The sequence below is a fragment of the Doryrhamphus excisus genome, chromosome 6 (assembly GCF_030265055.1).
Source record: "Doryrhamphus excisus isolate RoL2022-K1 chromosome 6, RoL_Dexc_1.0, whole genome shotgun sequence".
In the NCBI taxonomy this organism is placed as follows: Eukaryota; Metazoa; Chordata; class Actinopteri; order Syngnathiformes; family Syngnathidae; genus Doryrhamphus; species Doryrhamphus excisus.
The window spans coordinates 12,677,275-12,704,599 of record NC_080471.1 but is presented as its reverse complement, the minus strand read 5'-3'; the positions used below and the strand labels follow the sequence as shown (position 1 = coordinate 12,704,599).

The window sequence follows — 27,325 nt, the reverse complement described above, 5'->3', positions numbered from 1 at the left end:
GAGCAACACAAAAGGTAAAAGACAAAAGGGTTCTTACCGCTTTGAGGAGAAAAACAAAGGCAGGTCGACACCATAAAGCAAAGAACCCTAAAAGTCAAAACAATATTAATTCGTATTAATAACAAAACAATAGTTATTGTTAAGCATGGCTAAAATGTGCATTTATTTACCCAAACAGAACATCCATCACAATAAGTCCTCCCGCAGCAGCAAAGTGTTTAAAACCTGCAGAGCTTCTTCCTTGACTTCCCTCAAAACAAACACAAGCAAAAAAAAAATTCCCAAATTCCCATTGAGCCTTTTCCAGCGTCTGCAATTAGTTGATTGTAGGCAGCTGGTGCTGTATGGACGTCAAGCCTCATTAGTTGGCCAAAGAGAAGATGGAGTGTTGACATAAAGAGAGCGCTCCATGCTGCATTGTCATGCCTTCTTCAATGTCACCCATGGCACAAAACCGCTGAAAATAGCTCTGGAACGTGTCCATCCTGGCTGCAGTCTCACTAAATGTTCTTTTCAGTGCTCTAAAATGTTTGGCTTGTGGAAAAATATCATGTTTCATGTGATGTATTTCGCCATATTTTTGTATTTTCTTGATTTTTATGTATGGATTATACATATTTTATTATATTTTGTATTTAATTGTTCAAATAAACAATAATAATCCCAATTTTATTTGCAATTTATGAGGATAAATGGTTATTGACACATGAAATGACACTAAAATTTTGAATACAAACAAAAATACTGTATGTATTAATATATAAAGTAAAAGTATAGCAAACATAACATATTTATGATATTAATTCATATATGTTACATTGTTATATGTAATTCTAATAATTACAATGGATGTGTAATTTAATGATAAATAAATATTAAATTAAATATTAAATATATATAAAGGTATTTTTTATTGAAATAAATTAAATAATTGTAGTATAATAATTACAATTATATTAAAATTGATATATAATTATTAAATTTCTAACTTAAGATAAATATTTATAATCAGATTAATAGTATTAAATAATAAAAATAAAATTGTAAATTTAGAAATATTAAATGCTTGAAATACATTAATATAATAGAAAAAATATATAAACTAAATCTTAACAAAAACATAGGTTGAAAAATAATAATTCATGAATCATGACAATTCTTTTTGTTTTATATGTTTTATTTCTTGGCCGCCGACCAGTCCAGGGTGTACCCCGCCTCTCGCCCACCAGCTGGGATAGACAGCTGGGATAGACTCCAGCATACCCACGACCCTAGTGAGGATAAGCGGCATAGAAAATGGATGGATGTTTTATTTCTCATAAGAATAAATGTCTACTTAAAATATTAATGCGTTGTCTGGGCTGTAATTGAAAGCAGAAAGTTGATCCACCCAAAAGAAAGTTCCCTGTTTTGCATGAATTATTGATGTGCTGTGTTCGTTGGCATGGGCTGTGGGGGTGCACAGGAGCTGGAAGAATTACACCATGGTCAGCATGACAGATGCGTCCGAGTTAGCTCACAAGATGGACGTTGCAGCGAGACACTACGACAGATCAAAAGAGGTGGCGGTTTTCTCCGGGTGGATACACTGGGTCAAGTTCAAGGAGGAGACACGGGCTGGTAAGACACTGGATTTCTCCGAGAGAAAAAACAAAACAAAACTAAGAAGCGTGTCCAAATCTGAAAGCCCTTTGCTGACACCCTTCCCTATTTTGTGACTCATTCTGTCCTCTACACATCAAAGTTGCTCTTTATTCCAACCCTCTCTTGATGTCTTCAGTTGCAGTCAAAAAGCTGACACGTGTTTTTGAAGCATGCATACTTAAACGTATCGTGGGCGCATGGAGAAGTATCGTAAGGGACTCAAGGAGGACCAAAGATTACTTTAAGGTATGAATGCATGTGGAAAATGTAAGTGAATGTAAAGGTGTGTGTAGAGTGTGTCAGCTATATGTGTGTGTGTGTTGTGTTACAGAAACTGCAGACAGATTCAGAGCTGGGGCGCCATCAAAGCATCATTGGAGAAGGATGTGATTGGCTCTCTGCACTGCCCACAAGCATCTCACTCAAGGTTGACGCTCTCACAGCAAAATACATTTACACAACTCCAGAGTCCAAGGACTCTGGGGCAACTTTATATGATATTCCTTGCTTTTTCTTTACCTTAAATACATGCTAAAAATACAAATGCCAATTGAAGTGAAAATATTTTAAATGGTTAAATATATTTATCTCTGTGTGGAGTTTGCATGTTCTCCCCGTCCAAGCGTGGGTTTTCTCCGGTTTCCTCCCACATTCCAAAAACATGCTAGGTTAATTGATGACTCCAAATTGTCCATAGGTATGAATGTGAGTGTGAATGGTTGTTTGTCTATATGTGCCCTGTAATTGGCTGGCGACCAGTACAGGGTGTACCCCGCCTCGTGCCCAGAGACAGCTGGGATAGGCTCCAGCATCCCCGCGACCCTCGTGAGGAAAAAGCGGTAGAAAATGAATGAATGAATATTTGATGAATGAATGAATAAGAACAGGCCTACACCTCAGGTTTGTGTTCTAGCTGACAAAGCATACGTACTAATGAGAGATTTTGTTTAGTTTTTAAAATGTGCACAATAAAAATGAGTTGTATGCTGCAATTGGTCCCCGGACTATGGACACACCTTCTCTAGTGGGTGTAGTGCAGGGGTCAGCAACCCATGCCTCTTTGTTGTGGCTTCCTTTGCAATGCTCAAGTATTTTGAGCAAGTATGCACCCTGGACTGGTGGCCAGCCAATCACAGGGCACATATAAACAACCATTCACACTCACATTCATACCTATGGACAATTTGGAGTCACCAATTAACCTAGCATGTTTTTGGAATGTGGGAGGAAACCGGAGTACCCGGAGAAAACCCACGCATGCACGGGGAGAACATGCAAACTCCACACAGAGATGGCCGAGGGTGGGATTGAACTTGGTTCTCCTAGCTGTGAGGTCTGCACGCTAACCACTCGTCCGCCGTGCAGCCCTAGTGTTTTTTTTTAATTTCATATTTTGTCTTTTATTAGTTTTTCTATTTGTTTTTTTGTATGAAAAACAAAAACAAACGTTCAATCTATTAGATTACATATTAATACAATATATAGTAATTCTATAAATTACATATAGTAATTCGTATTTAATTAATACATATAAAGAACAATTTTATTAAATGCATTCTTTGTAATACTTAAGTAGGTTTTGGCATTGTCTTTTCAGGAGAGCAATAAAGTATGTAACATTCATTAGAGTTTTCTTTATATTAATATGTTTCCCATTATTTGCATTCTTAGCGCTGTCTTTTTTATCTGTTTTTATATGTTTTAAATGCATAGAAAATAGAGACTGGTGTCTCATAAGAATGATTTGATGTGAAAAATGTTGCAATATGTACAATTCTTCAACCTGGGCATGGTGTCAGTTATTTAGTTGTGGTTTGTAAACCCTAACACACACACACACACACACACACACACACACAGTGAGCTTACGAGTATCAGGGGCTTTTGGTTTATAGGTTTATTTATGAGCGTGTTATTTTTGTACTTATTTAGCTCAAACTGTAACAATGAAACCCTTGTTTGTTTTGGTTTCACATTTTTTGGCAAAGGGGAGCATGCAGTCATTTTGACTTTGGTTTACTTTTTTGCAACGTAAGTTTTGTTCTGTTTGGGATTTGTAAGTGTTGTATGTGTGGAAGGCAAACACTCCCAGCTTTGTAGTAAGTAGTAATGCCCATTTAGGTCCAGAGCATGTTTGCGGTACTGTATACAATAATACAGAGTTTTGAGAGTTATTCATTCAACAATATGTTAACTCATTGATTGTTTGCCATGTTGTAAAACTGCACTGTATCATAGTGGGCGTTACATTTGTTATTTTGGTTACCATGTTAGTATATCTGTCATCTCTAGCAATAATATATTAAAAGAATACTTGTTTTTGTTCCCCCAGATCTTCCAGTATCTGGAAGTAAGAGACTTGCTGAGCTGTGCTGAAGTATGCTGCAGTTGGAGGGGTCTTATCTACTCAAGCTGTCTTTGGAGTAAGGTGTGTTTGTGCACATTTAGATACAGTATCTCACAAAAGGAAGTACATCCCTCGCATTTCAGTGGCTATTTCACCACAATATTGTTGAAGATATACGTCGTCTTTTCTCCAGTCAAGCATGGTGGTGATACTTGGGTCATTGTCTGCGGCAGTACTGTACGAGTGCCACCAGCACTGGGGAGTTGCGGTACTTTAATAGTATTGTCCGTGAAGAAGATACACGGTTACACGGTCATACGATGGTTGCTGATAATTGAGGGATGGAGCTCACTTTTGTGACACACTGGACGATGTACTCTAATATATTCCGAATGGGCTGCTTTGTTAGGTCAACTTGTCAATGTTCAAAGACTGGATAACGGACAGCATCATGAGTGAGGTCATGCAGAATTTCCGTCCATTTGTTATCCATCTCAACCTGCGTGGCTGCAACTCCTTAGAATGGTCCAGTTTGCGAAATATCAGTAAGTATATTTCAAATCATTGTAATGTAACCCCTTGCCTTAGCGGCCATAACTTTAGGAACACCCCTATAATCTAATGAGGTCCAATACAAGAACTGTATCAACTTAATAATTAGATATGAAGGAGGTGTTTAATGTAACAATATGTTTATTATTGTAGTAGAGAGCTGTTTAATATTTGACCCCCTCTTACACAGCTAAATACATAACCAAAAATATTAATAATTAATTACATTCTATTTGCTTGTGCATAAAAAGTGAAACAGTGACTTTAATATTTTCCTCATAATTAAAATGTGTTTAGTTTAACACAAAAATATTAAGCTAATGTTGTATAACGATATATACAATGTAAAATTCTTCTCTCATACAGTGAGTTGTATGAAGCAACAATATTTTGACAGTCTTTTGTAATATTTTAAATATATTTTTTTTAATTCTCCCCAATAGAAAAAGGTGAAAATAGTCTAGGTCATTCCCATATTTTTGGATTCTAAATAAGAATACACTGCACACAAAAGGTAGATTGTTAATCTGATACAGACTATTTGACAATATGGAAAGGAAATAGAAGTGTGGAACGTTGTAAACAAAACCTATTCAAAGCCAGAGGTGACGTCTTTTGGACTCAAGACAGTCTAATAATCTGATACTTCTGGGGCCGCCTCAAGTGGCTGGGCTCGACTTCCTCCTCCAACTCTCCCTGCGCTTCCAGGGATGTGCTCCAGAGCAGAGCGTCCGCTTGGGTTTCGTCCCGCTGACTCTCCTGCTTGTTTCTGGGACATTCTCTGTTGTAGGAGCGCACGTATTGCTCCACGCTCTCGCCGGTGTGTTCGAGAGGGGAACGACACAGCAGGCCCGTGTGCTTCACCCCCGGGTGCAGACGCAGCCAATATACCATGTAGTGGATGCTGCAAAGTGCGCTTGATGAGTGATGGTGGACTTAGAAGAGTACATATGACAAATGAGCAGCCCACCTGTAGTCACACACCCAAGGGTTTCCCCCTAGCTTCAGTTTGGACAGGAAGTAGAGGTCCTCTAGAACCCCATACTGGATGAAATGGAGGCTGTTTCCAGACAGGTCCAACTCTTGAAGATGTAAGAGCCCGAACAGGGACGCTGAAGAAGTGCACAGCATATTTAAGCAGCTCCTTCCAGTTACAATATAAGCAGAGTGACTAATCCTCTCAGCGCCCTCATATTTAAAAAGAGAGACAATCAAGTAACGTGCAAGCTCTAAAACTGGAAAATGAGAAACAGAAGTTCCTAGCAGATGTAAAGCACCCCCCCCTCCCCCAAAATATAACCTTTGGCTGCTCCTTTTGTCTACCAGCCAAAGAAAAACACAACACTTTTTTTTAACATTTTTCTGTCATTCTGCATAAAGCAGTCAATGCAATATTGACTCTGTTGCTATAGCAACACACCGAAATGTCCCCTATTGGGCAAAAGCAACTTTTTAATGACTTTGCAACATTAATGTGTGTCACTAGGGCCTGTTTATGAGCACAGTATCATTTCAGCCTTTTCCCGTATCATTCATGGGCGGTTTCTAGGGTACAGGGCCAATTAATACTGTAGTATGTGATAATACCATGTATGACATGCTCCTAAAAAGATGACTCAGCCCCATGTATAAGCCCACCGTTTCAAGGAAAACAGCCTAAAAAAATAAAATAAGAAAACCAGGCTTCGCTACACATCTTCAAAGAAAGCCTGGCGCTCTGACAACCACCCATTGGTCAGCTACAGCACTAAGTTCTCAACTGATGGGTTATCACAGAAATGTTTTCAGTGGGTCGCCAGTTTTGCTGAAAACAAACTGTGTCATGATACACAAATATGGTAACTACATAGAATTTTATCAATTTTGTAGATTTAGAAATCCACCGTATTTGCATGTTTTATAGTCCTTGAACGCACCATGCAACATTGTCCCATGTTGAACAGACTAACTAGACTACTGCATTTTTAGCCATATTCTTTCACCTCATATTTGGTTCCAAATGGTGATACAGTAAACCTCGGATATATCGGACTCGGATATATCGGAAATTCGCTCACAACGGACAGATAAAAAAGAACCATTTTTTCTGTAATGCATTTCCAATAAAAATTCATTGAATATATCAGATTTTTTATAACGGATTTCGCCTATTTCGGACAAAATCTCCAGTCCCGTCCCAATGCATTTCCATTAAATTTCCCTCGCATATATCGGATGGCCGCATCGTGGCGCTCCGATTCGCCGAATCGTGACAGGCCACTATACGACGTCATTTGCAGCGTTTGCAGCGTTGCCTGCGCATCCAGGTACATTGGAAACATAGTCAAGGAAGTGCCTTTTTATAACGGATAAAATCCGATTTACGCCTATACCGGATATAAATCCGATATATGCGTAAAACGGACATTTTCCGGTATACGCATATAACGGATTTCGCTTATATCGGACAAAACCAGTGGGAACAATTGAATCCGATATATCCAAGGTTTACTGTACTATGATACTATGTGGGAATGCATAAAGGTACTATTTAATGACCTTCCTGAGTGCTAATGTGCATCATTGTTGGGTCCACAACCTTCCTGAAAAACAATAATATTGAAAGTCCAGGCTCATGCTGGTGAATAGTAGGTCTGTGTTGATTTTGTGCTTTCAATTTGAAGTTGTTCGTGTATTATTTTTACACAATACATAATAAATAAGATAAATTACATTGCTATAATGTACGTATGTTTTACTGATTATCTTTCCCGGTGACTAGCTTGTCGCTGCTCTTCAGCTGTACCATCATTGACATAAGACCCAACATAGCTGTCCTTGATTATGCCTGCCATTAACTAACAGCTCGTACCCAAATTTTAGCATCTAAAATGCTAAAAAAATCAATAAAGTGCACAATACTGTATCTTGGAGACACAATATGTCAGAGACAGGCACACAGCTCATTAGCATTAAAGCTACAGACCCCAAGGCATGGCCATTACACTATTGTGGGACATCCGAAACTTTTTTTAATTGTTGAAAAGTAATCCTACGGGGTAAATAAAGGGTAAATACCTGTTTCAATGTGCTCCATGTTGTTATGACTGATGTTCAAGGTTTTAAGGCTCTTTGCTCCTTGGAAATTTTTTGCTTTGAGGTGACGGATGGAGTTGTGGGACAGGTCGATATGCACTACATCCTCGGGAATACCAGCAGGCACCTCCGTTAGACCTAGAAATGAAGAGGGCTTTGCTTTAGTCATCAGGTTAAGAGTACATATTTGCTATATAAAATGAAACATTTGAGGTCCAACACAATCCATTCTAGCAAGCTGGTCAATTTCTGATATGTCTGAATTGAGGAACACCTTTTCACATGGGAAATAATGGAAATGCTGTCTAATCTGGAAGTGAACCACATTAACGTATTATATTCCTATTAAGACTAAAGATAGTGTTTCCATTATTATTTTTATTGTCAAGATATAACCTTATATTTAGCCGAGTAGCACAGTTGAAGTCTCGCCGAGGAGCAGTGATATTGAATTTGAAAGTTTCCACTGTTTTCATTCAACACACATTCCAAAGCAGTCGCTCAATATCCTTTGAGGACAACAAGTTCAATACCTCCAGTCATGCGTCAGTAGGATCCAATCATACAACACTTCTCTGACGGCGCTTTGCCCCCTTTTCATTGCGTAAGAAACATCTGTGCTGCATTTTTTCGAGCCTAGTGAGGTGCCCATTCATCACAATGACTGATGGAAAAGAAAGCTGATAACAGACTTGCCTCTGTTGCTGCAGTCCATGCGTACTTGAGGGAAGTAGTAGGTGTGGCAGGATGTGGTGGCGTCTGGTTTGCTTTGAAATGGACTGGGCTCGCCGGGGTTTGCGGGATCCGTCTGGTCACCCTGCGGCCGGCCGGTTGGATCTGATTCCTTGCACAGCAACTCGGGGTCAACCCGCTTCAGTTTCTTCCCTTTAAGCCAAATGGGCTCTGCGCACCTTGAAAGAAAGTTATACATTAGAAGCTTGTTATTTTAAATAGTTACATTTTTTTCTGATTAACACAGGCCACACAGATAGGAGACCCGAGTTCGATTCCACCCTCGGCCATGTCTGTGTGGAGTTTGCATGTTCTCCCCTGCATGCGTGGGTTTTCTCCGGGTACTCCGGTTTCCTCCCACATTCCAAAAACATGCTAGGTTAATTGGTGACTCCAAATTGTCCATAGGTATGAATGTGAGTGTGAATGGTTGTTTGTCTATATGTGCCCTGTAATTGGCTGGCAACCAGTCCAGGGTGTACCCCGTCTCTTGCCCGAAGGCGGGCGGACGGACGGACGGATGGATAGACTTCCTTTATTGTCATTGCACAATATCACAGCAGTGAAATTGACAACGAAATGTCGTTGCCTGGCTCCCGTATAATAATAAATAATACTAACAACAATGTGGAGAATAAATAGATGACATAAAATATCAAAGGCTAAGGATAAGTAGTAGAAAATGAATGAATTAATCTCTGAGAGTCATTTGTGCAGGCATCACCAAATGGCAGACCTCGGTCCAGATCTGACCAATCAAAGTCAAAGTAAATGAAATTATTCATTTACTTGCCCGGAACAATCCATCCATCCATTTCCTACGCCACCAATCTTGGAATAGAACCATGGCTTGCTCAAAAGTAATAAGTTAATCGAGAAAAACAAACATTTAAAAGTGAAAAGACAAACCAAAAAAAACTAATTTTGCCCTTGCAAGTACAGCGGGTTGGGACCGGGGCTTTGGGCTACCTTTTGAGCTACCTCAAAAAGTCACTACACCCTGCCAAGTGCTCACCCCCCAAATGCCGCACCGATCTAAAGCACCCCGGTGAGACATTTTTTGTGGCATGTTTTGTCACTCTTAAGAAGACAGGAAGTCGACACATGGCAGTTATGGTTGTTCTGGATGCTGCAGTGGGAGTGGAGAGATTGGTGTTATAAAGCAAGTATCATCTGATATCAATACTGTGCTTTTTCATTGATATCGGCCGATGCCTATCGGTGGCTAATCAATTGGAGCATCCCTATTGAAGACCCATGGTTTAAAGTACCAAATATGGGCATTTGTAGGGCTGTTTATGGGTGTGTCCAATTGTGTTTTAGCCATTCACATGGCACAGAAAAATTCTGTCTTGTAAAACTGATTATAAAACAAGAAGACTCACCTGGCGTGATTCCCGAGATGTCGGTTGCTTGGGACCTGAAGGACCTGTATGAGACTGTCCAACGGACAGCGACAATTCCACGGGTTGTCATACAAGCGCAGGTAGCGTAGGTTTGGCATGGGGATGAAAGCTTCCTCGCTCAGTGAAGTCAAGCGGTTGTGTTGCAGCAGCAGTGTTGTAAGTCCAGTTAGACCCTGGAAGGCCTCCTCCTCCACCAATGAGATGTGATTCTGTTGCAAGTCCAGACTGGTCAGACTCTCGTAGCCAGAAAAGGCCTCATTGCGAAGGACTTTGATTCTGTTACGGGCTAGGAGGAGGAACTTTGGTGCTTTGGACCAGGTCTGCGGGGTGGGGATGGAGGTGAGGCGACGGTCCTGGCAATCCAACAGGACACCTCCGGATCCAGATGATTCTGAGCAGTTGGCTGGTCTAGGGGGATCAGATCTGCTGTGACGGCCAGAACCTCTCACCCTGAGGGTTTTGAACACAAGATTTAAATAAACATTAAACCAAAGAACTGAAACGCTCTAATATGCCTACCAGACCGTTAGAGGGTGATAGCAGACACGATGCACTACCTGCATGTCCTCCTGGTTCTTTATGCCACTTGAGAATTTGAGTAATGTGGGCCACAGTAAGTTTAAGTGCAGTAAGTATACACTTAGCTGGAGGCGTTGAGGTATGCTATTGTTGTTTTTCTTGTGACCTACTTTGACATGCCCAGACTAACTTGCATACACTTTATCCAAACAAAAAAAAAAAACGTCCGCTCTGAGACAACAAATACCAACATTATTGTCGACATAGCTGGCAACACATTTGAGTGACAACTCTGGGGAGCTGCGGTTCAATGAGGAAAACATGAATTCCAACAGAGTGCCATCTCGTCCCTTGAGACACTCGGCCACATGGCAGTTTTCCAACCTGATAACCACTTCACATGTTAGATAACAAAGTTGATTACACTCAATACAAGGGGTGTTAGATCTCACTAGATTAAAAAGTGACAAAAAGTTTCTCGTTTGGAGAAAACTTGTACTATCAGAACAGGGCAGCCAGAAGCCAATCAGAATGTGAACTATGGCTTCACTACTATAAATGATAATACAGTATGGAAGGCATTATTGGAAGTGCGCATTAAGGCACACCTTGCAATCCAACCTAACTTTGTGTTCCCAGCATCCACGTCAGCGAGTGACATGTAGCTGCTTGCTACTTGTTGATGTCAAAGCAGAAGCTGTAGTAATTCTACATAACACTCGCGGTATAGTCATAGTCACACTTACGAGAAACCCTTGATACAATTAGTCATAGTATTTTAGTAGTAGTATCTGTCCTCTTTTTCAACAGATATGTTTTCATCATATCTAAACAGACAAATCCGAGGTTGTGAAAATTGGCACTACAATTTCACAGTTTTATGGGGGTTCCTCAGAGGAGTATTTTAGGACCTTTACTGTTCCTATTGTACATTAACAACCTTCTCAATGCACTCTTTTCCTTATTATACGCTGATGATGCTGTACGAAAATAGAGACAACCAACCATACAGATCTTCAGCACTTACATCAATGGTTGCAAGATAATCAATTAATTATCATCATTAAAAACAAACACAATGCATGCACTTTTATTCATCTTATATATATATATAGATATATATATCAATATCTCATCCCATTAGTTTCCTCAAATGCCCTAGATACCTCCTTTCCTTCCTCCCCTACCATTCATTCCTTTATGGTAGCAATAGTGTTGCATTATCCTTGATGGCATCCCTCAATCAACCTCAATCCTAATCACTAGAGCACTCAGCCTGCCATTGGATAAAGAGGCTGTCCCGCAACCTTCAGCACAGAGGCATGAAACAGCAAAAGATGGAGACAGTGTGGACAGTCAGAGGCGTAGAGTTACAATGTCTTTACAGAAGCTGCAGGCTCCACAGTAGAACATGTAACAATGAGATGATGTCACGGAGGAACCTCATAATGCGACTCAAAAATGAACTTGGCTCCTCATAATAGTAAATGCCAGACAAATGATGATGCAAAAACCCCAGTTGGAGCAGCAGCAGATGGAGAGGAGAGGGCGAAAATAAAAAAAAATCAAATCATTATAGTTTTCATTTAGTGTCCTGATTTGTTTTTTTAAATTTTCAACCAATTTTTTCTTAAATCTTTTTAATAATAATCCAAATTCTACACAAATAATGACCATTACAGTCATAATGACTGCTCTTCTAGTAGTTTGCATAAATGTCATGTTTGGACTAGCTAGCTATTGTGAGGTATTGTACATGAATAATTCTCTTCAAATGGATGCCCACCTGTCCCTTGCCAGCTTGTGTCTTGCTCCTCTGAGTCCGCGTCCCTTTCCTGCTCTTCTCATCTCCACGGATGGGAGCAGCAGCAGTAGCAGGAGCAAGGAGGCGTAGCTCACACGCATGCTGAAGTCTCTGAAGGCCTGTGGAGTCAACAAGAGTTTTGGATAGAATTATTACGAGAGTAGGTTTTGAAATAGAAGCAAAATGAGTCAAAGGGCGACTGTTAGTAATCATTGATGGACTACAGCTGCCTTCCCAGGAAGACGTGTGATCCAGTGAGTTACATAAGAGGCAGGAGCCATCCAGATATGTATTTCTAGACTTTTATTATTAACAATGCAGGGTATTTTTTACACGTATAGTGACATGTAACTCTAAATGTTGCCACATGCTGACCATATGTACATACCGTAACACAGAAAAAAAAAGAAACGATACAATCTTCCACTCTTCTGGGACGATTCTATTTTTAAGTCAATGGATTTACACACCTGTGTAAATCATTCATGCTGGAAGAGAAAAGGGCCTTTCCGCACAAACTGTTCCCACAAAAAGTTGTTGAAATTTTAATGACTCAGTACTAGTGCTGTACACTGACTACTCTGAAGTGCATCAGAGCTTCAGTTCTATATTATTGTCACTTGAGAAGATAGAATAAAATGCTTTTTGGAGTACATCTATAAAGAACTGCCATGCCAGATGTTTGATGAGCTTGAGGTCAGGTTCTTCCACACTAAACTCAAAGCGGAGCCTTTATGGACTTTTCACAAAAGGTGAATACATAAAATTGTCCAAAATGTAGGACATTAAAAAATCCAACCAAATATTCTTGGGGAACTAAGAAGGTCTAAGCGTTGGCTTAGGGGTCTCAAACTCAATTTACCTGGGGGCCACCGGAGCTCGGTTCTGGTTCTGGGTGAAGCCGGGCCGCATCAGGTTTAAAAAAAAAGAACAAAACAAAACACATTTATTAAAAACTGGTAAAAAAAATCAATGCTTTTGTTTCTGTTATACCCTACACTTTTTCAGTACTTTGGTTCTGGTTTTCCACACCAAAATATCTGATAAAACATTCCACTGTTCTCAAATATCTTAATTTTTATTTTTCTATACACAAAATAAGATTAAAAAATAAACAAATTAAGAATAAAGACAATAAATCAATCAGTAATAAGTAAAATAATAAAACAGCAAATAAGAAAAACGTAAGAAACCACATACAGTTGGTAATTATTTTGTTCAGATTCAAATGTACAGTATTAACAGTTGTTTAACCTTTAACATGAACATTAATGAAACTTAATAATTTTACCCAATTAGCAAGTTAGCATCGTACTCAGTTCCATCTGGGAGCAGCGTCGTAACTTTAACAACATGTTTGATGAGATGCTTTATCTTGACGTGGATTTTCCCTTTTATTCCAAATCATTTCCTGCATTTATTTGTACCCAGCGTCATAAGCCTTTAGCTTCATTGCTAATCCAAAGCAAAACAGGGCGGGGTAACAGGGTAGGGTAACAGTATGGGCGGGGCAAAATGATGTTAATTGTGTTCCGGTGTGCACACAGCTTTAAGCTGTCATTTCAACATTAAACTTTGGTATCAAGGTGGGGGCCTCAAACTAGCGTCTCGCAAGTTTGAGACCCCTGGTTTAGACAAATTGGGACAATTGTGTCTTGCAACTGTGCTGCAGTCCAAAAAACAACCAGGGTAGTTCTTTACTAATTAGCATTGCCTTTTTATTGCAGGCGAATGCAGAAATCTCCAAGAGCTCAACGTGTCAGAGTGTTTTAATATCACTGTAAGTCAAGTATTGTTTATCTTTGCAGAGTTATTACGATATTAAGCTTTCAAGGCAATGATGCAATAACATTTGGAACAACAAGTGTTGTTTTGATCTAGTGATTCACATGTAATAATCACAGCAGTCTTTCAGACACATGAATAAAATGTTCTATCAATTGTGTATTCTTTGACAGGATGACATGATTCAGTCAATAGTGGAAGGCTGCAACTACCTGCTCTACTTGAACATTTCCAGCACTCTTGTGACAGACCTGAGCCTCAAGGAACTCTCCAGGTAAACAATCTAAATCTTTTTTTTTTTTTTTTTTGTCGCTGGAGCCTTGCCTTTCACTTCCCAAAATGACCCTCTTGATGCTTTTTTTCCAAACGTGGAGCCCAGCTCTGGCGTTCCACGTGTGAGAACAGCTGGAGTCGCTGCCAATGTGAAGATTTAGAGGAACAGATGTGGCGCTCCTAAAAGCATGAACGCAAAAGCCGGCCTCATTGCACTGTTGATAGATTTGAGCAAATATTCTAGCTGTCGAGAAAAGGCCATTCTCAAAAATGTTCCCACAATGTTGAATGACATTTTAGACATTCAGTCTAAAAGGGGTTCAAATCCACCCTTCACCCTCGGCCAAAAGAAGCCATTGACATGTTATTGACTAGGTTTGATTTTCACAGTAATATGGGGGGAAAAAAGTACGTCTTTTGTCAGCTCAGTACAGGACACATCATTTTGTTTACAAATACGGCACAATTAGTTAGCATGCTGGCCACACAGTCAGGAGATTGGGCAGACCTGGGATCGATTCTCTGCTTGTTTTCTCCGGATATTCCGGTTTCCTCCCACATTCCAAAAACATGCGAGGTTAATTGGCGACTCCAAATTGTCCATAGGTATGAATGTGAGTGTGAATGGTTGTTTGTCTATATGTGCCCTGTGATTGGCTGGCGACCAGTCCAGGGTGTACCCCGCCTCTCGCACGAAGATAGCTGGGATAGGTTCCAGCACCCCCGCGACCCTCGTGAGGAAAAAGCGGTAGAAAATGAATGAATGAATGATCTTCTTAAGGGACAGATAGAACTAACATTTGGATATAAGAGTAGTCAGTGCACAGCTTGTATAGCAGTGTAGATTGCTATACTCCTTCAATGTCACAGTACATGTTGGAATTCATTTCCCCCTTCAATAAACCGCAGCTGCACAGTGCCTGCAGCACTCATGTCGCCCTGAACCATCACCCTACAACCACCGTCTCTCATTCTACTGCACTCATAATTATTCTGTTGATACAGAAACTGCATCAACCTTCAGTATCTGAGTGTGGCCTACTGCCACAAGCTGACAGATGAAGGTTTCCAGTACCTGAGCGAAGGAAACGGTTGTCACAGTCTTATCCACTTGGACCTGTCCGGCTGCACCCAGGTCAGTTTTAAGACCTCCTCAGTGGAAAATCCAGAAGCTCCGTTTCCACGTGTCCCCTCTTGTTTCTGTTTGCACTCAAAATGAGCTATGATCTGAAAAGGAGGGAGAAGGGAGGGAAAGAGGGAGGGTCTGTTGAGTAAGCCCCCCCAGGCCGAACCCACCATGTGCTCACGACAACGCATTCACCAAAGAAGAGAGAGGTGGGGGTTAATGTGCATTAGCTTGCTTCCAGATGTACACTTTCATTTTATGGGGCCCTGAAAGTGTGAGGAACAAGAATCCAAAAGGGATGAGTCACATTCCAATGTCGACATCTCCTCCTCCTCCTTCTTGTTCTTCTCTCTACCGTAGGTGACAGTGACGGGCTTCAACTACATTTCAGACGCATGCCCCTTCCTCAAAGAGATTGTGATGAACGACTTGCACTCGCTGTCAGATAACTGCATCTCGGTACGTTTCATTCAGGGGTCACCATATGGATAACACTACTACTCAAATGGCCCTTTTCTACCTACTAAGCTGGGGTGCCAATTGTGTGTAGCAGATACCTTATGGTTGACGTAAACCACGGCAAGAAATAAAAACAAACTGGTTAAATTGACTGTGGTATTATGCTCAACAGTCTTCACTTTTCTGCAGCAGCCCCTTTTCTTGTTGACCTTCATGTACTATGTTACTTACAGCTTGCTGTTCTGACACTTCAACATGACCGAGTATCACTGGAAAGGCATCAGGCAACAGTTTTGCAGCAGCTTTGCCCATGTTCACAAAACAGTTCCTTATTTTTCTCTTCACCTGGAATCTGCAACTCCAACCACTTCTGCTTGACGATTGCCTCTTTAGTAGGTGACCTGGTGTTGGAAAAAAAAAAAAAAAAAAACTATCTGAAACCGAGTGTTCAGAGCCTTCACAAACATTTTTCAGGGCTCACTTCCAAATGCACAAAACCTCTGATATTTTGGCATAGTTTAAGTATTAATAATAATAATAATACATTTTATTTGTATAGCGCTTTTCAAGATACTCAAAGACACTTTACAGAAAAATGAAGTTGAACAAAAGCAAGTAAACAGAATAGAAGACACACCAAAGTACAGCATTCATTGGTTAACACACAGATAAATCATGAGTGAAAGCTGGGCGGGGCACAGCAGTCGGGTATAAAAAGTTAGACATTAAAAACAGATTTAAAGAGGTGGGTTTTTAGTTGTTTTTTGAAGGTGGGAAGGTCAGGCCAAGCACGGAGTGAATGGGGCAAAGAGTTCCAGAGGGTGGGGGCAGCGATGGAGAAGGCTCTGTCTCCCCAGGTTCGGAGCTTGGTCTTACAGGGGAGTGCCAGGAGGTTGGAGTCTGAGGAGCAAAGGGGATGCGGGGGATTGTGTGGATGGAGCAGGTCTGTGAGATATGGGGGGGGGGGGTCAGATCGTGGAGGGCTTTGTAGGTGATGAGAAGAATTTTGAAGTGAATATATTGTAGTTTGTTGAGGGTTTTGGACGGTGTACCATAGAGAATACTGTTGCAGTAGTCGATTCTGGAGGTGATGAAAGCATGGATCAGGGATTCAGCGGCAGAGAATCATATAGTATGTTCACAAAACAGTTCCGTATTTTTCTCTTCTCCTGGACTCTGCAACTCCAACCACTTCTGCTTGAAATTGCCTCTTTAGTGGGTTTAGTAGGTGACCTGGTGTTAGAAGAAAAAAAAAATCTGAAACTGAGTGTTCAGAGCCTTCACAAACATTTTTCAGGGCTAACTTCCAAATGCACAAAACCGCTGATATTTTGGCATAGTTTTAGGTATTAACATATATTAAATATTAACATTTATAAGTCGAAAAAGTGGAAAAAGCATAACAGGTCCCCTTTAATTGCCAACCGTAATTAACCATATGTAAGAATGTGAGTGTGAATGGTTGTCTATATGTGCCTTTTGATTGGCTGGCGACCAGTCCAAGGCTACCCTGCCTCTCGCCCAAAAGTCATCTGGGATAGGCTCCAGCATACTTCCATGACAAGAGGCATATAAAATGAATGCATTAATGAACATTGGCTGATATTCTTTTGGTGTGGTTGCATATTTAAGCAAAGTATTGGATTGGCAGAAATCCATATTTTGGTATCAGGATTGGTGCAATTCGTTGTCCTTTCCAAGACATTTTGGGTCATTTTACCGTGTTTGTAGAGTTTGGAGAAGGCCCTTTTGTGTACCGCTGCACAAAGCAAAGGTCCATAATCAATTGTCCACATGCTATTCTGATATGACCATAAAATATTAATGTGTCACACATCCAGGCCCTGGTGTCCAAATGCCACAGTCTGTCCTCTGTCTCTCTGCTGGAGGCGTATAACCTTACCGACACTGGCATCAAAACCATCGCTGAAGTAGCCAAACTGAAGTCATTCATCATTGAAGGTGAGACTCATTCTCTTGTTTCTAGAAATGTGACGTGAGTAATTACCATCAGGCAAATGTTATGTTTAATCTTTAGGGAATAAGCATGCGAGCCACGTGAGCTGGAAGGCGTTGTGCTCTAGCTCGCGAGGCCTCCGAAGCCTTCACGTGGTCGATTGCCACAAGATGACGGACGTGGGCCTCAAGTGTGTGGCCTCTCTCCGAAACCTGCAGTCCCTGGACATCTCACTCTGTACCAAGTCTGTATCAATGACGCGCCTACGCTGGTGATTAAATTACGCAAGCTTAGGTTGGCATGTTTGTGTCATTTCAGAGTGACCGATAGAGGGATTTGTCACCTGGCCGACAGCTCCTCAGCATCCAAATTGCGAGATCTGAGTCTCAGCCAGTGTTGTCTTATCACGGATTCAGCGGTCAACATGATTGGATACAGGTAGAATTTGCACACTTGCGTGAGTACACTCCAATAAGTATACCGTTTACACCACGGGTGCTTTGGAACTACTACATGGACTGCGATATATCACCTTATTTTGTGATTTATCATGACATAACGATATAAAACGACACATTTTTTTAAATTCAGCAGAGTCTTGTATAAAAAACAATAAACTGGCTAACTTTTCTAATGGGGTGTCAGCCTCTGCACACATTGCCATTTTCTTATCATTGGAAGAATCAATTCTATATTACAATAAAGACAACACATAATTCCTAAATAGTTGTGTACATAGCGTTCACTATACACACGTATTATGTCCAGTTATCAACATTACCGATATACAGTAAACCTCGGATATATCGGACTCGGATATATCGGAAATTCGCTCACAACGGACAGATAAAAAAGAACCAATTTTTCTGTAATGCATTTCCAATAAAAATTCGTTGCATATATCGGATTTTTTTTATAACGGATTTCGCCTATTTCGGACAAAATCTCCAGTCCCGTTCCAATGCATTTCCATTAAATTTCCCTCGCATATATCGGATGGCCGCATCGTGGCGCTCCGATTCGCCGAATCGTGACAGGCCGCTATACGACATCATTTGCAGCGTTTGCGCGTCCAGGTACATTGGAAACATAGTCAAGGAAGTGCCTTTTTATAACGGATAAAATCCGATTTATGCATATACCGGATATAAATACAATATATGCGTAAAACTGACATTTTCCGGTATACGCATATAACGGATTTCGCTTATATCGGACAAAACCAGTGGGAACAATTGAATCCGATATATCCAAGGTTTACTGTAAAAGTATCTGTGGTGGAGTTCAGGAAGCCAAACCAGAGCAATCAAACAATTGACATTTTTTTTCTACACAACTAGCGGCTACAAGCAAACAGATAACTTGTTACAGATAGTCATCTTACCACTAGTTTATTTATAATCGGAATAATAATGAAAGTTGCATTTCACTTCAGATGTCTGTTTAGCACTTACCTTGACATTGAGGCGCCACAGCGAATCAGGAGGGGAGCTGACAGTGACGTAGCATTGTCGCCAACATTTGGATCGCACCATCAAATATGTACTAGATTTTTTTTCTCCCGCTTCTCGATTGTACAATAATTAAAAATGAATTTATTACGCTCTCCCTTTAATGTACCAACACCTTTAAATGAGGCCGAGATTACTTGTGTTCCAGATTTTCTAAGCTGTGCCATCTCAATTTGAGCTACTGCGAGCAGCTGACTGACGCTGCTCTGGAGTCTCTGAGTTGCAGCTACATCAGCTCCCTGGACATCAGCGGCTGCAACATTCAAGATGAGGTGCAGCTCGCTATAACGCATTCCAATAAGTGATGAAAAATGTTTTGTTTATTTAAAAACAGGGTGGAAAAGTGACTTTTACACATATTTGGGTTTCTGTTTGAAATTACACAGCCATGTTGTTAGTGGCCTACAGCCATGGGCCGATATGGGATTCTGACAGTATGATAAAAATATCAGTTTCACAGTATTATAATTACTCCTCTGTGTGTTACTTTGAAATATCTTTATTGAAAAGTCAAAACCGTCATTTTGGACCTGGACCTCCACTTTCTCTCATGCTGCAGGAAAGTATATAAACAACAGTTTTAATTATATTTAGACCGTGACTTTTTCATACCATGTTATCCTTGACACCGGTAATCCGGCCATGCCTGGTCAGAAATTATTATTTTTAATTGACATAAAAGTGGTGCTGCACGGTAGTCAAGTGGTTATCGTGCAGACCTCACAGCTAGGAGACCCGAGTTCAATCCCACCCTTGGCCATCTCTGTGTGGAGTTTGCATGTTCTCCCCGTGCATGTGGACATTCCAAAAACATGCTAGGTTAATTGGTGACAAATTGTCCATAGGTATGAATGCGAGTGTGAATGGTTGTTTGTCTATATGTGCCCTGTGATTGGCTGGCGACCAGTCCAGGGTGTACCCCGCCTCGTGCCCAAAGACAGCTGGGATAGGCTCCAGCACCCCCGCGACCCTCGTGAGGAAAAGCGGTAGAAAATGTCTATATGTGACTGTGATTGGCTGGCGACCAGTCCAGGGTGTACCCCGCCACTCACCCGAAGCGACTGGCATAGGCTCCACCCCCCGCGACTCTTGTGAGGATAAGCGGTAGAAAATGAATGAATGACATAAACGTGTGTGTTTTGAACAGGACTCTTCATATAGGGTTTTAAGTGTGCATGAAACAGGCATGTTATTAAGACACCTAATAATTGTTTCAATCTGCGCGAAAAAAAATAAGAATTTGCCTCAAACTATTTTTCTTATTCAATCTTCAGGGTTTGGCTGCTCTTGAGGAGGTTCCCTTGAAAAAGTTGATAATCGCTGAATGTATCAACATCACAGATGTTGGTATTGAGGTATGAAGCTGCAGCCTGTCTCTCTCTCTCTCTCTCTCTCTCGCCATCATTCATTCATTCATTCACGTAGCATTTCATTGAATTTGAGCAGAATTTATGCAAGTATGTGACAGAGCTGGAATATGTCGACGTGTCCGGCTGTTTGGATCTGTCTGACCAGGCCATCAGAGCCTTCTCATTTTACTGCAGGGGTCTATTCACACTCAGGATGGGAGGCTGTCCAAAGGTAGACTCACTCTCACTGGTACACGAATGAATTAGTTCCAATACAAGAATTAGTCGTTTCCGTTTCCTTCTACCCTCAGATGACCGACATGGCAGTTCAGTGCCTTTCAAGCGGTACCCAGTACCTGCGATCGCTCGACGTGAGCGGCTGTGTCTTCACTGATCGTGCCATCAAATACATAGAGAGGCTCTGCCCACCTCTCTCGTCGATCATCATGAACGACTGCAATGGCATCTCAGAGTAAAGAAAATTATCTTAAATACTGTCATCTCTCATCACATCATAGTTGGAATTTCTATCACGTGTCTTTCAAACCTGAATTAATGAATATGGCCAATTATTTGTTGAAAAATTGCATTTGAAGCATTTTTAAACTTAGAAATTGATAAATTAACTGAAATATAAATATAAGCTATTAAGAAGACACATTGAAATTGTAAATGTAGTATTCTACATTGGTCATAATGGTAACACTGGATATTGTTGCAGCCTTAACCCATAACCCATAGTCTTACTTTGCGGAAATTCTCTTACCAGGGTAAGGTCTAGAACCAGTTAACCACTCAGTAATTAAGGAATACTACATTGTGCATCATCCTACATTGATAATGGTTGTGTGTGTGTGTCTCGTCAGGGCAGCCGCCATGAGGTTGCAGCCATATGTGCAGCATTGGGAGTACAGCAATAACGAGACCAACCTATGGCTTCGATGAAAAGGTGCAGAAGAACAAGATGTAAAATAATTTTAGACAGTGATAAGAGTGCCTGACAATCACACAATCCTAATCATGGATTAATACTTTCAGAGATGGCCACTATGATCTTGCTTGATTTTGATTAATAGATGTATTTTTTAGGAAATAAATGCAATATTAATATTAAGTATCACTGGTCAGTGAAAACACAAATGTAAGTATTTATTGTTTATTTTTAAAAGGTTATGGTTGAAGGGAGTGAATTTGGATCAGAATTCATTACTGTTTGTGCTGACTGAAAGCATATTTTTCCATCTGAAAAGTCAATCCCATTGTATATATGGCAAATGTGCAACGGTGACTATGCAACATATTTTTTTCGTTTGTCAAAAATAATCTCTCATTATTGTAATTAATGCCTGAAAACTATATACAGTATGATTCCATTAAATGTAACTAACACACAGATCTAAGTATTGGTCATTTATTGCTTTTAGCTATTCAGCCATTCATTGATACCGAGTGTGCGTTAAATAACAAATAATACAGATTATGGGCCGAGGTTCCATACAATGCTTGAGGTGCAGGAAACAAACAGTCTCTGTGTGAACTTACTTTTTAGCCTCCCAGATTTAGGGACTCAAACCAGCTTTGCATCCTCAGGTTGACTGAGCCTCTTTCTGTTGTCACTTTAAGCCGCTGCTCCAACGGACAATCAGTGTTCATGTAGCCTGTGGACGTGAAGATGATTACTTTCAAAGTAGTACTTATTGAAGAATATGTCTATTACTGTGGTTGGAGGTGGCAACGGCATCCAGAGATGTTGGCACCTCTCATGTTGCTGAATATCATAATACATCCCAGCATCTCATAGCACTTTGAAGACACCACACAAATACGCCCCCTAGCGATCGGGATGGCATCCCGGCAATCTGATTGGACGTTTAATAAGCGTTTGACATAATGTAATGCCATAACATTGACACATACATGTAAATCAGGGATGTCCAAACTGCGGCCCGGCATCCATTTTGAATTGCCCCGAAGTATAAAAATATAATTGACTATGGCCTATGCACGACATGTACTTAACGGTTTTATACTTCTTACTTCAAACACAAGGTGGAGCTACGGTCTTGAACGAGGCAAAGTTACCAGAAAAAAAGTGACAGAATCACAGAATAAAACTGATCAGGTTAACCAGAAATGGCGGAAGCAAGATTGGAAGCTTGCATATGTTTCCTTGAGGCTGAATCTTTGGATGACATTACTCCCCTTCCACCAAGTGATTGCTCAAGCAGGGGGGAGGTGTGCCGAGTCCGGAAGCAGGCTGGTAGGTGTGTTGTTTTTTTTTCTCAAATGTGACAAGTATCTTATTTTTTTCTTGTTAGTGTGAACAGTATCATTCAGACTTTTTCAACTTTCTTCATATGTAGATCCTGTATATCCATCATGTGTACGTCATGGAAAGGCGTGATCAACCAGCTCCTTATTTAGTCCACACATTAATTTGAGATGATTGCACCTTTTAAAAAATAGTATTGTTATTTTTCCCCCTATGGCTGATCATTATCATATCATATAATAACCTTATAAAAAACTATCTTACCAGTAACTCTGGTTTGGCCCGCAGTCGTGTTCTTCTGCAACTGGTGCAGCGTTACATCATGGCTGATGTCCACTGATGCTCCACAGAGCTCCACATCTGCTCTCAGTGAGGATGGGACACGTATACACACCGCTCCTACATAAGAGTAAAGAGTCAGTAAAAGGAGATCAGGATATATTATTGCGTGCTTACCTTCTTGGCTGAGCACTTCAGCGCTTCCTCCATCTCCCACGTACACATCAATGCCTCCACTTTGAGAGGAAACCTTCAAGAAGCCATTTGACCCATCTGCAACACACACACACACACACAATCCTATTTGACTCTTTTACACAAATTCCTAGCATGATTATGCTATGAGAGGATGTTTACCAATGTGTGTATCGCCTGTTGTGTTCTTCACGGTGGCATCACCTTTGCAGAAAATGGAGCACATCAAGTCAAAGAAAGATCTCAAGGGGGAAAGAGCAAGCTTTTCTCTGTCTTTAGCCATTCCAGTAAACAAGATAATTGTTTCCATGTAAGATGACATGTGCCTCATGAAAAGATTTACATTCTGTATGGGTGACTCATTATTTTTCTTCTGCGGGTTTGTGGACTCCAAAACAAACAAGTAAGATGTGTTAAAATTGTGACCACATTGCTCAATTCTGCAGAAATGACGGCTCTCTCTTAACTCAGTTTGCTTTGTAAAAAGGGCCAGTTCAGTAATCCCTCGTTTAGTGCGGTTAATTGATTGCAGACTCGACTGCAATAAGTGCATTCAAGAATAATGAACATAAAAAAAAAATAGAAATCCCATTTAATACCTTCTAAATACGATTGACCATTATTAGAGCCCTCTAGACATGAGATAACACCCCTATAGTCACCTTTATATCCATCTTAATCAAAATTAATAATACTCACTTGTGTTTGTTTCAATAAATGTCTTCCAGACATGTGGGCAGGAAGTGACAGTGGGGATTCAGAGTTGAGTTTTAACTCCAGTACGGCCATATCAGTAGCTTGTGTTATTATTATGATGACCATTTATTATTACTGTGCCTGTTGTGAGATAAATAATGATAAAATAATAAAAAAGTCTTGTCTTGTATTGCCCTTCAACTGGATTTGTATTTTACAACATTTTTATCTTTGAAACTGATTCATTTAAGCTAAGAATAAGTCACATTTGCTTAAATATGCATCTTTTGGACTAAGGCCATAGTCAACCAAAACCCAGCGATCAATAATTTGCAGTGTAGCTAACGCGCCGAGGTAACTAAAACTCCAGTTATAAGCATTGTCAATCAAAACTGTGCATTGTCAGTGTTGCAAAAACCCGTGTTTGGATACAGCTCTTCTATTGGATCGCATAAGATATAGGATTACTACGGTGTTTCTGCCATAAGTGCGTTCACACTTGTCGTGTATTGGTTTGGTTAAAAGGAACTGTGGGGTGTTTGCCCTTGCGAGTATGGTTCATTTGTTCAAATGTGAATGCAGTGAGTCAAAAAGACTGGACTTGGGTCTTGATCCGCTTGCAGTCGAACTCTAGTGTAGTTTGGTTCACCTGAGCTCAAATGTGAAACACAGACCAGAGACACTGAGCAGTGTTAAAACGATAGCAAGAGTGGTGTAGGCCACACAGTCAGGAGATCGGGAAGACCTGGTTTCGCATCTCCTTTTGGGCATCTCTCTGTGGAGTTTGCATGTTCTACGTAGGTTTGCCAGAAACATGCATGTTAGGTTAATTGGCGACTCCAAATTGTCCATAGGTATGAATGTGAGTGTGTAGGGTGTACCCCGCCTCTCACTCAAAGACAGGTGGGATAGGCTCCAACATACCCATGACCCTAGTGAGGATAAGCGCATAAATAATGAATGGAATATGTCACAAAAGCTGCCCAATCAAGTGTTTATCTTACGTCTATATTCTTCACTGTGCAGCCTTTGGTCATGTGACAAAAATACCAACGACACCAAAGTGCACACCAAGCATCTTTTTTTTTTTATGCAACTGTTTCGAACCCTAAAGTCAAACGCCTGTTTGCTCACCATGTACATGTCCAAGCTCCATTTTCCCTGTGCAGGAGGAGATGCAGCTGGACTCGGCATAGATGGCCTTGGCCTTCAGATCGCCCCGTTCTGTGGAGAGCTTCATTGTGGTGCCCTGCAGCTTCTTGACACGTATAGCCTGCACAATTCACCAACCAGTCATGTATGGAAGCAAGGCCACTGCTGCCCCCTGATGTTTAACCAACAAACAACACTTAACACTGCTTCCTGAAGCGCTGATTTCCACGTTGCCATGAATGGTGCCCAAGCCTGTGACATCTCCACCTGAGTGCACCTCCACTTGATGACCCTGGAGGAACAACAGACTTGAAACAATAGTTTTTCTGCTTAGTTTATGTTAACTTTTACAACTTTTGAACTTTTGTGCTCAATGCAGAGATAAACCAAACTGTCTAAATCAGGGGTCTCAAACTCAATTTCCTTGGCGGCCATTGGAGCTCGGGTCTGGGTGAGACTGGGTTCAGGTTTTACAAAAAAAAACAAAAAAACGCATTTATTAAAAACAGAAAAATTAATAAACTGTGCTTTGGTTCCGATTTTCTATAAGAAAAGCTCCGATAAAACATTCCACTGTTCTCAAATATCTTACTTTTTATTTTTCTACACAAAATAAGATGAAAAATAAATAAACAAATCAAGAATAAAGAATATCAATCAATCAGTAATAAATAAATAAATATAATAATAATAATAAAACGGCAAATAATAAAACTTAAGAAACCACATATAGTTGGTGGGTAGACAAATTATTTTTTTCATTTTAAAATTAACAAAGCATTATTAGAGCCCTGTAGACATGACAAAACACGACTATAGTCACATTTATACTCTTTTTATTTACAACATATTGCGCAACTGCAGGGTCTTGAGACACATGCTAACTCGCAAACTACAGAGCTAGCGACCTAAACGGTAGCCTTCAAGTTATTTCCTTTAAACTTAAATAGCCAAAAACTTACCACTTCCACACGGATAGGGAGGATAACTATTAACAGTTATTTAACCTTTAACATGAACATGAATCAAACGTAATAATTTTTTCTGGGTACATGATACCATACAGCATCCATATCAAACTTGTGCGGGCCGCACTAACATTAAACTTTCATATCAAGGAGGGGGCCTCAAACTAGTGTCCTGCGGGCCATATTTGGCCCGCGGGCCGCGTGTTTGAGACCCCTGGTCTAAATGTATGGATAAATCCTCCTGAGACCCACCGATGCATTTCTATCTTTTGCTAAAGACAAGCATTCACATTTCAAATGAAAAAAAACACGCTAAAAGCTGTTGTGCTGTGAAGAGACCATCCTTGGCTCTTCGGTGATGTGTGATTTGTTGGAGTTTGTCCGATGAAATAAAAATTTGTTCCCAAAATGTTTCCAATGTTTTCAAATTGAATGGCAGCATGGCTTGTGCAGTTGTACTTAATGAAGTGGCAGTTTTTTTTAATACTCACCTTGATTGAGTGCAGTATACAGTTGCCTCGCTCTGTGTGCACCGTGCAGATATCACACTCCATATTCTTCACTTCCACGTTACCTTCTCCGTGGGTGCTAATGACGACATCTAGAGACGCAGACGCACACAGTGGATCGGTGTGCTGACAATAATGAGACAGTATTTTGTGTACTCACTGCTCTTGATCGGTGCAGATATGGAAACCGAATAGCTGCCGTCATCCCTGTCAGCCGTGATGAGCAGCTCCTTGCTGTGTTCATCATACTGGACGTGAAAGTCATCAACATCCTTCTCCCAACTTGTAGAAGCTCCACTGTGGACAGTGACGAAGACTCGGTCAGCTTCGGGAAAGGCGTGTGGGTCCAGAGGCCGGACAGAGATACTGCTGCCGAGTCGTGCTCGTACCGTACTGAAGGGGCTCACTACCAGGGTCCACTCCCTCCGTGTCCGGCTCAATTCGCCATCTTCTTTGGCTAATTTAGAAGAGGTGAAGAGAGACTGTCGTCGTTGAGGACAGCGCCGAATTAGGCTAGCATTTCGACAGAAGTAGGGGACAAGTCCAATGCCACCTCGCTGAGCTGCCGAGCTCCAGAACATGACAGTAACCTTCTAGATGACCCCCAAAACAAGCTAATGTTATAACAGGTGCGTGTAGTATATTTGAGCACCGGCGAGTGATCGCTGTCTTGGTAACTTCCGGTTGTATTTAATGCGCAGAATCGAACTTTTGG

At 40.7% G+C, this 27,325-nt stretch overlaps 4 protein-coding genes across 9 annotated transcripts in view; 1 reads left to right on the top strand and 3 right to left on the bottom strand.

The window, feature by feature from the left end:
- Positions 1-373, bottom strand: part of LOC131131415 (uncharacterized) — a 2,774-nt gene extending 2,401 nt beyond the window's left edge. For 2 of the 3 annotated variants that reach the window (XM_058076116.1, XM_058076115.1), the window contains exons 1-2: positions 171-373; positions 38-87 (exon numbers count right to left, since the gene is read on the bottom strand). In XM_058076116.1, the coding sequence (XP_057932099.1) occupies positions 38-87; positions 171-187 (67 nt within the window). In that variant the 5' untranslated portion in view covers positions 188-373. The remainder of the gene's footprint in view (positions 1-37; positions 88-170) is intronic. The other variant, XM_058076117.1, reaches the window with a different exon arrangement.
- The window catches only part of fbxl13 (F-box and leucine-rich repeat protein 13), a 25,340-nt gene extending 3,397 nt beyond the window's left edge, over positions 1-21,943 (top strand). For both annotated transcript variants that reach the window (XM_058076114.1, XM_058076113.1), the window contains exons 5-21: positions 1,466-1,620; positions 1,781-1,890; positions 1,976-2,071; positions 3,977-4,072; positions 4,401-4,536; positions 13,807-13,859; positions 14,038-14,138; positions 15,143-15,272; positions 15,624-15,722; positions 17,564-17,684; positions 17,761-17,923; positions 17,998-18,117; positions 19,339-19,462; positions 20,465-20,545; positions 20,637-20,771; positions 20,851-21,011; positions 21,406-21,943. In XM_058076114.1, coding sequence (XP_057932097.1) covers positions 1,466-1,620; positions 1,781-1,890; positions 1,976-2,071; positions 3,977-4,072; positions 4,401-4,536; positions 13,807-13,859; positions 14,038-14,138; positions 15,143-15,272; positions 15,624-15,722; positions 17,564-17,684; positions 17,761-17,923; positions 17,998-18,117; positions 19,339-19,462; positions 20,465-20,545; positions 20,637-20,771; positions 20,851-21,011; positions 21,406-21,484 — 1,960 coding nt within the window. In that variant the 3' untranslated portion in view covers positions 21,485-21,943. The remainder of the gene's footprint in view (positions 1-1,465; positions 1,621-1,780; positions 1,891-1,975; positions 2,072-3,976; positions 4,073-4,400; positions 4,537-13,806; positions 13,860-14,037; positions 14,139-15,142; positions 15,273-15,623; positions 15,723-17,563; positions 17,685-17,760; positions 17,924-17,997; positions 18,118-19,338; positions 19,463-20,464; positions 20,546-20,636; positions 20,772-20,850; positions 21,012-21,405) is intronic.
- On the bottom strand, positions 4,789-16,917 carry LOC131131416 (leucine-rich repeat-containing protein 17-like). 2 transcript variants are annotated; one of them, XM_058076119.1, is made up of 10 exons: positions 16,775-16,917; positions 16,068-16,123; positions 15,213-15,364; positions 12,942-12,970; positions 12,062-12,198; positions 9,736-10,206; positions 8,315-8,529; positions 7,601-7,756; positions 5,514-5,655; positions 4,789-5,447 (listed from the first exon to the last, which is right to left on the bottom strand). In XM_058076119.1, the coding sequence occupies exons 5-10, from the start codon at positions 12,178-12,180 to the stop codon at positions 5,165-5,167; spliced, it is 1,386 nt and encodes a 461-aa protein (XP_057932102.1). In that variant the 5' UTR covers positions 12,181-12,198; positions 12,942-12,970; positions 15,213-15,364; positions 16,068-16,123; positions 16,775-16,917; the 3' UTR covers positions 4,789-5,164. The 2 variants fall into 2 exon arrangements, with proteins under 2 accessions (XP_057932102.1, XP_057932101.1); XM_058076118.1 differs by lacking the exon at positions 12,942-12,970 and having other exon boundaries at positions 4,793-5,447.
- Positions 16,182-27,325, bottom strand: fam185a (family with sequence similarity 185 member A). Of its 2 annotated transcripts, XM_058076121.1 has the most exons (9): positions 26,771-27,325; positions 26,593-26,702; positions 25,336-25,425; positions 25,116-25,254; positions 23,448-23,489; positions 23,268-23,363; positions 23,076-23,210; positions 22,082-22,197; positions 16,182-16,955 (listed from the first exon to the last, which is right to left on the bottom strand). In XM_058076121.1, exons 1-8 carry the CDS (start codon positions 27,189-27,191, stop codon positions 22,085-22,087), a joined length of 1,146 nt encoding a protein of 381 aa, XP_057932104.1. In that variant the 5' UTR covers positions 27,192-27,325; the 3' UTR covers positions 16,182-16,955; positions 22,082-22,084. The 2 variants fall into 2 exon arrangements, with proteins under 2 accessions (XP_057932104.1, XP_057932105.1); XM_058076122.1 differs by lacking the exon at positions 16,182-16,955 and having other exon boundaries at positions 21,786-22,197.

Coding starts and splice junctions, on each gene's coding strand:
- LOC131131416 (XM_058076119.1), bottom strand. CDS start 12,180: ATGCGTGTGAGCTACGCCTCCTTGCTCCTGCTACTGCTGCTGCTCCCA. Junction 7,757..8,314: donor CATGGACTGCAGCAACAGAG/GCAAGTCTGTTA, acceptor CTTCATTTCTAG/GTCTAACGGAGGTGCCTGCT. Junction 5,656..7,600: donor CATGGAGCACATTGAAACAG/GTATTTACCCTT, acceptor GCACTTCTTCAG/CGTCCCTGTTCGGGCTCTTA.
- fam185a (XM_058076121.1), bottom strand. CDS start 27,191: ATGTTCTGGAGCTCGGCAGCTCAGCGAGGTGGCATTGGACTTGTCCCC. Junction 26,703..26,770: donor ATCTGCACCGATCAAGAGCA/GTGAGTACACAA, acceptor CTGCGTCTCTAG/ATGTCGTCATTAGCACCCAC. Junction 23,490..25,115: donor GGAGCTTGGACATGTACATG/GTGAGCAAACAG, acceptor TTTTCTGCAAAG/GTGATGCCACCGTGAAGAAC.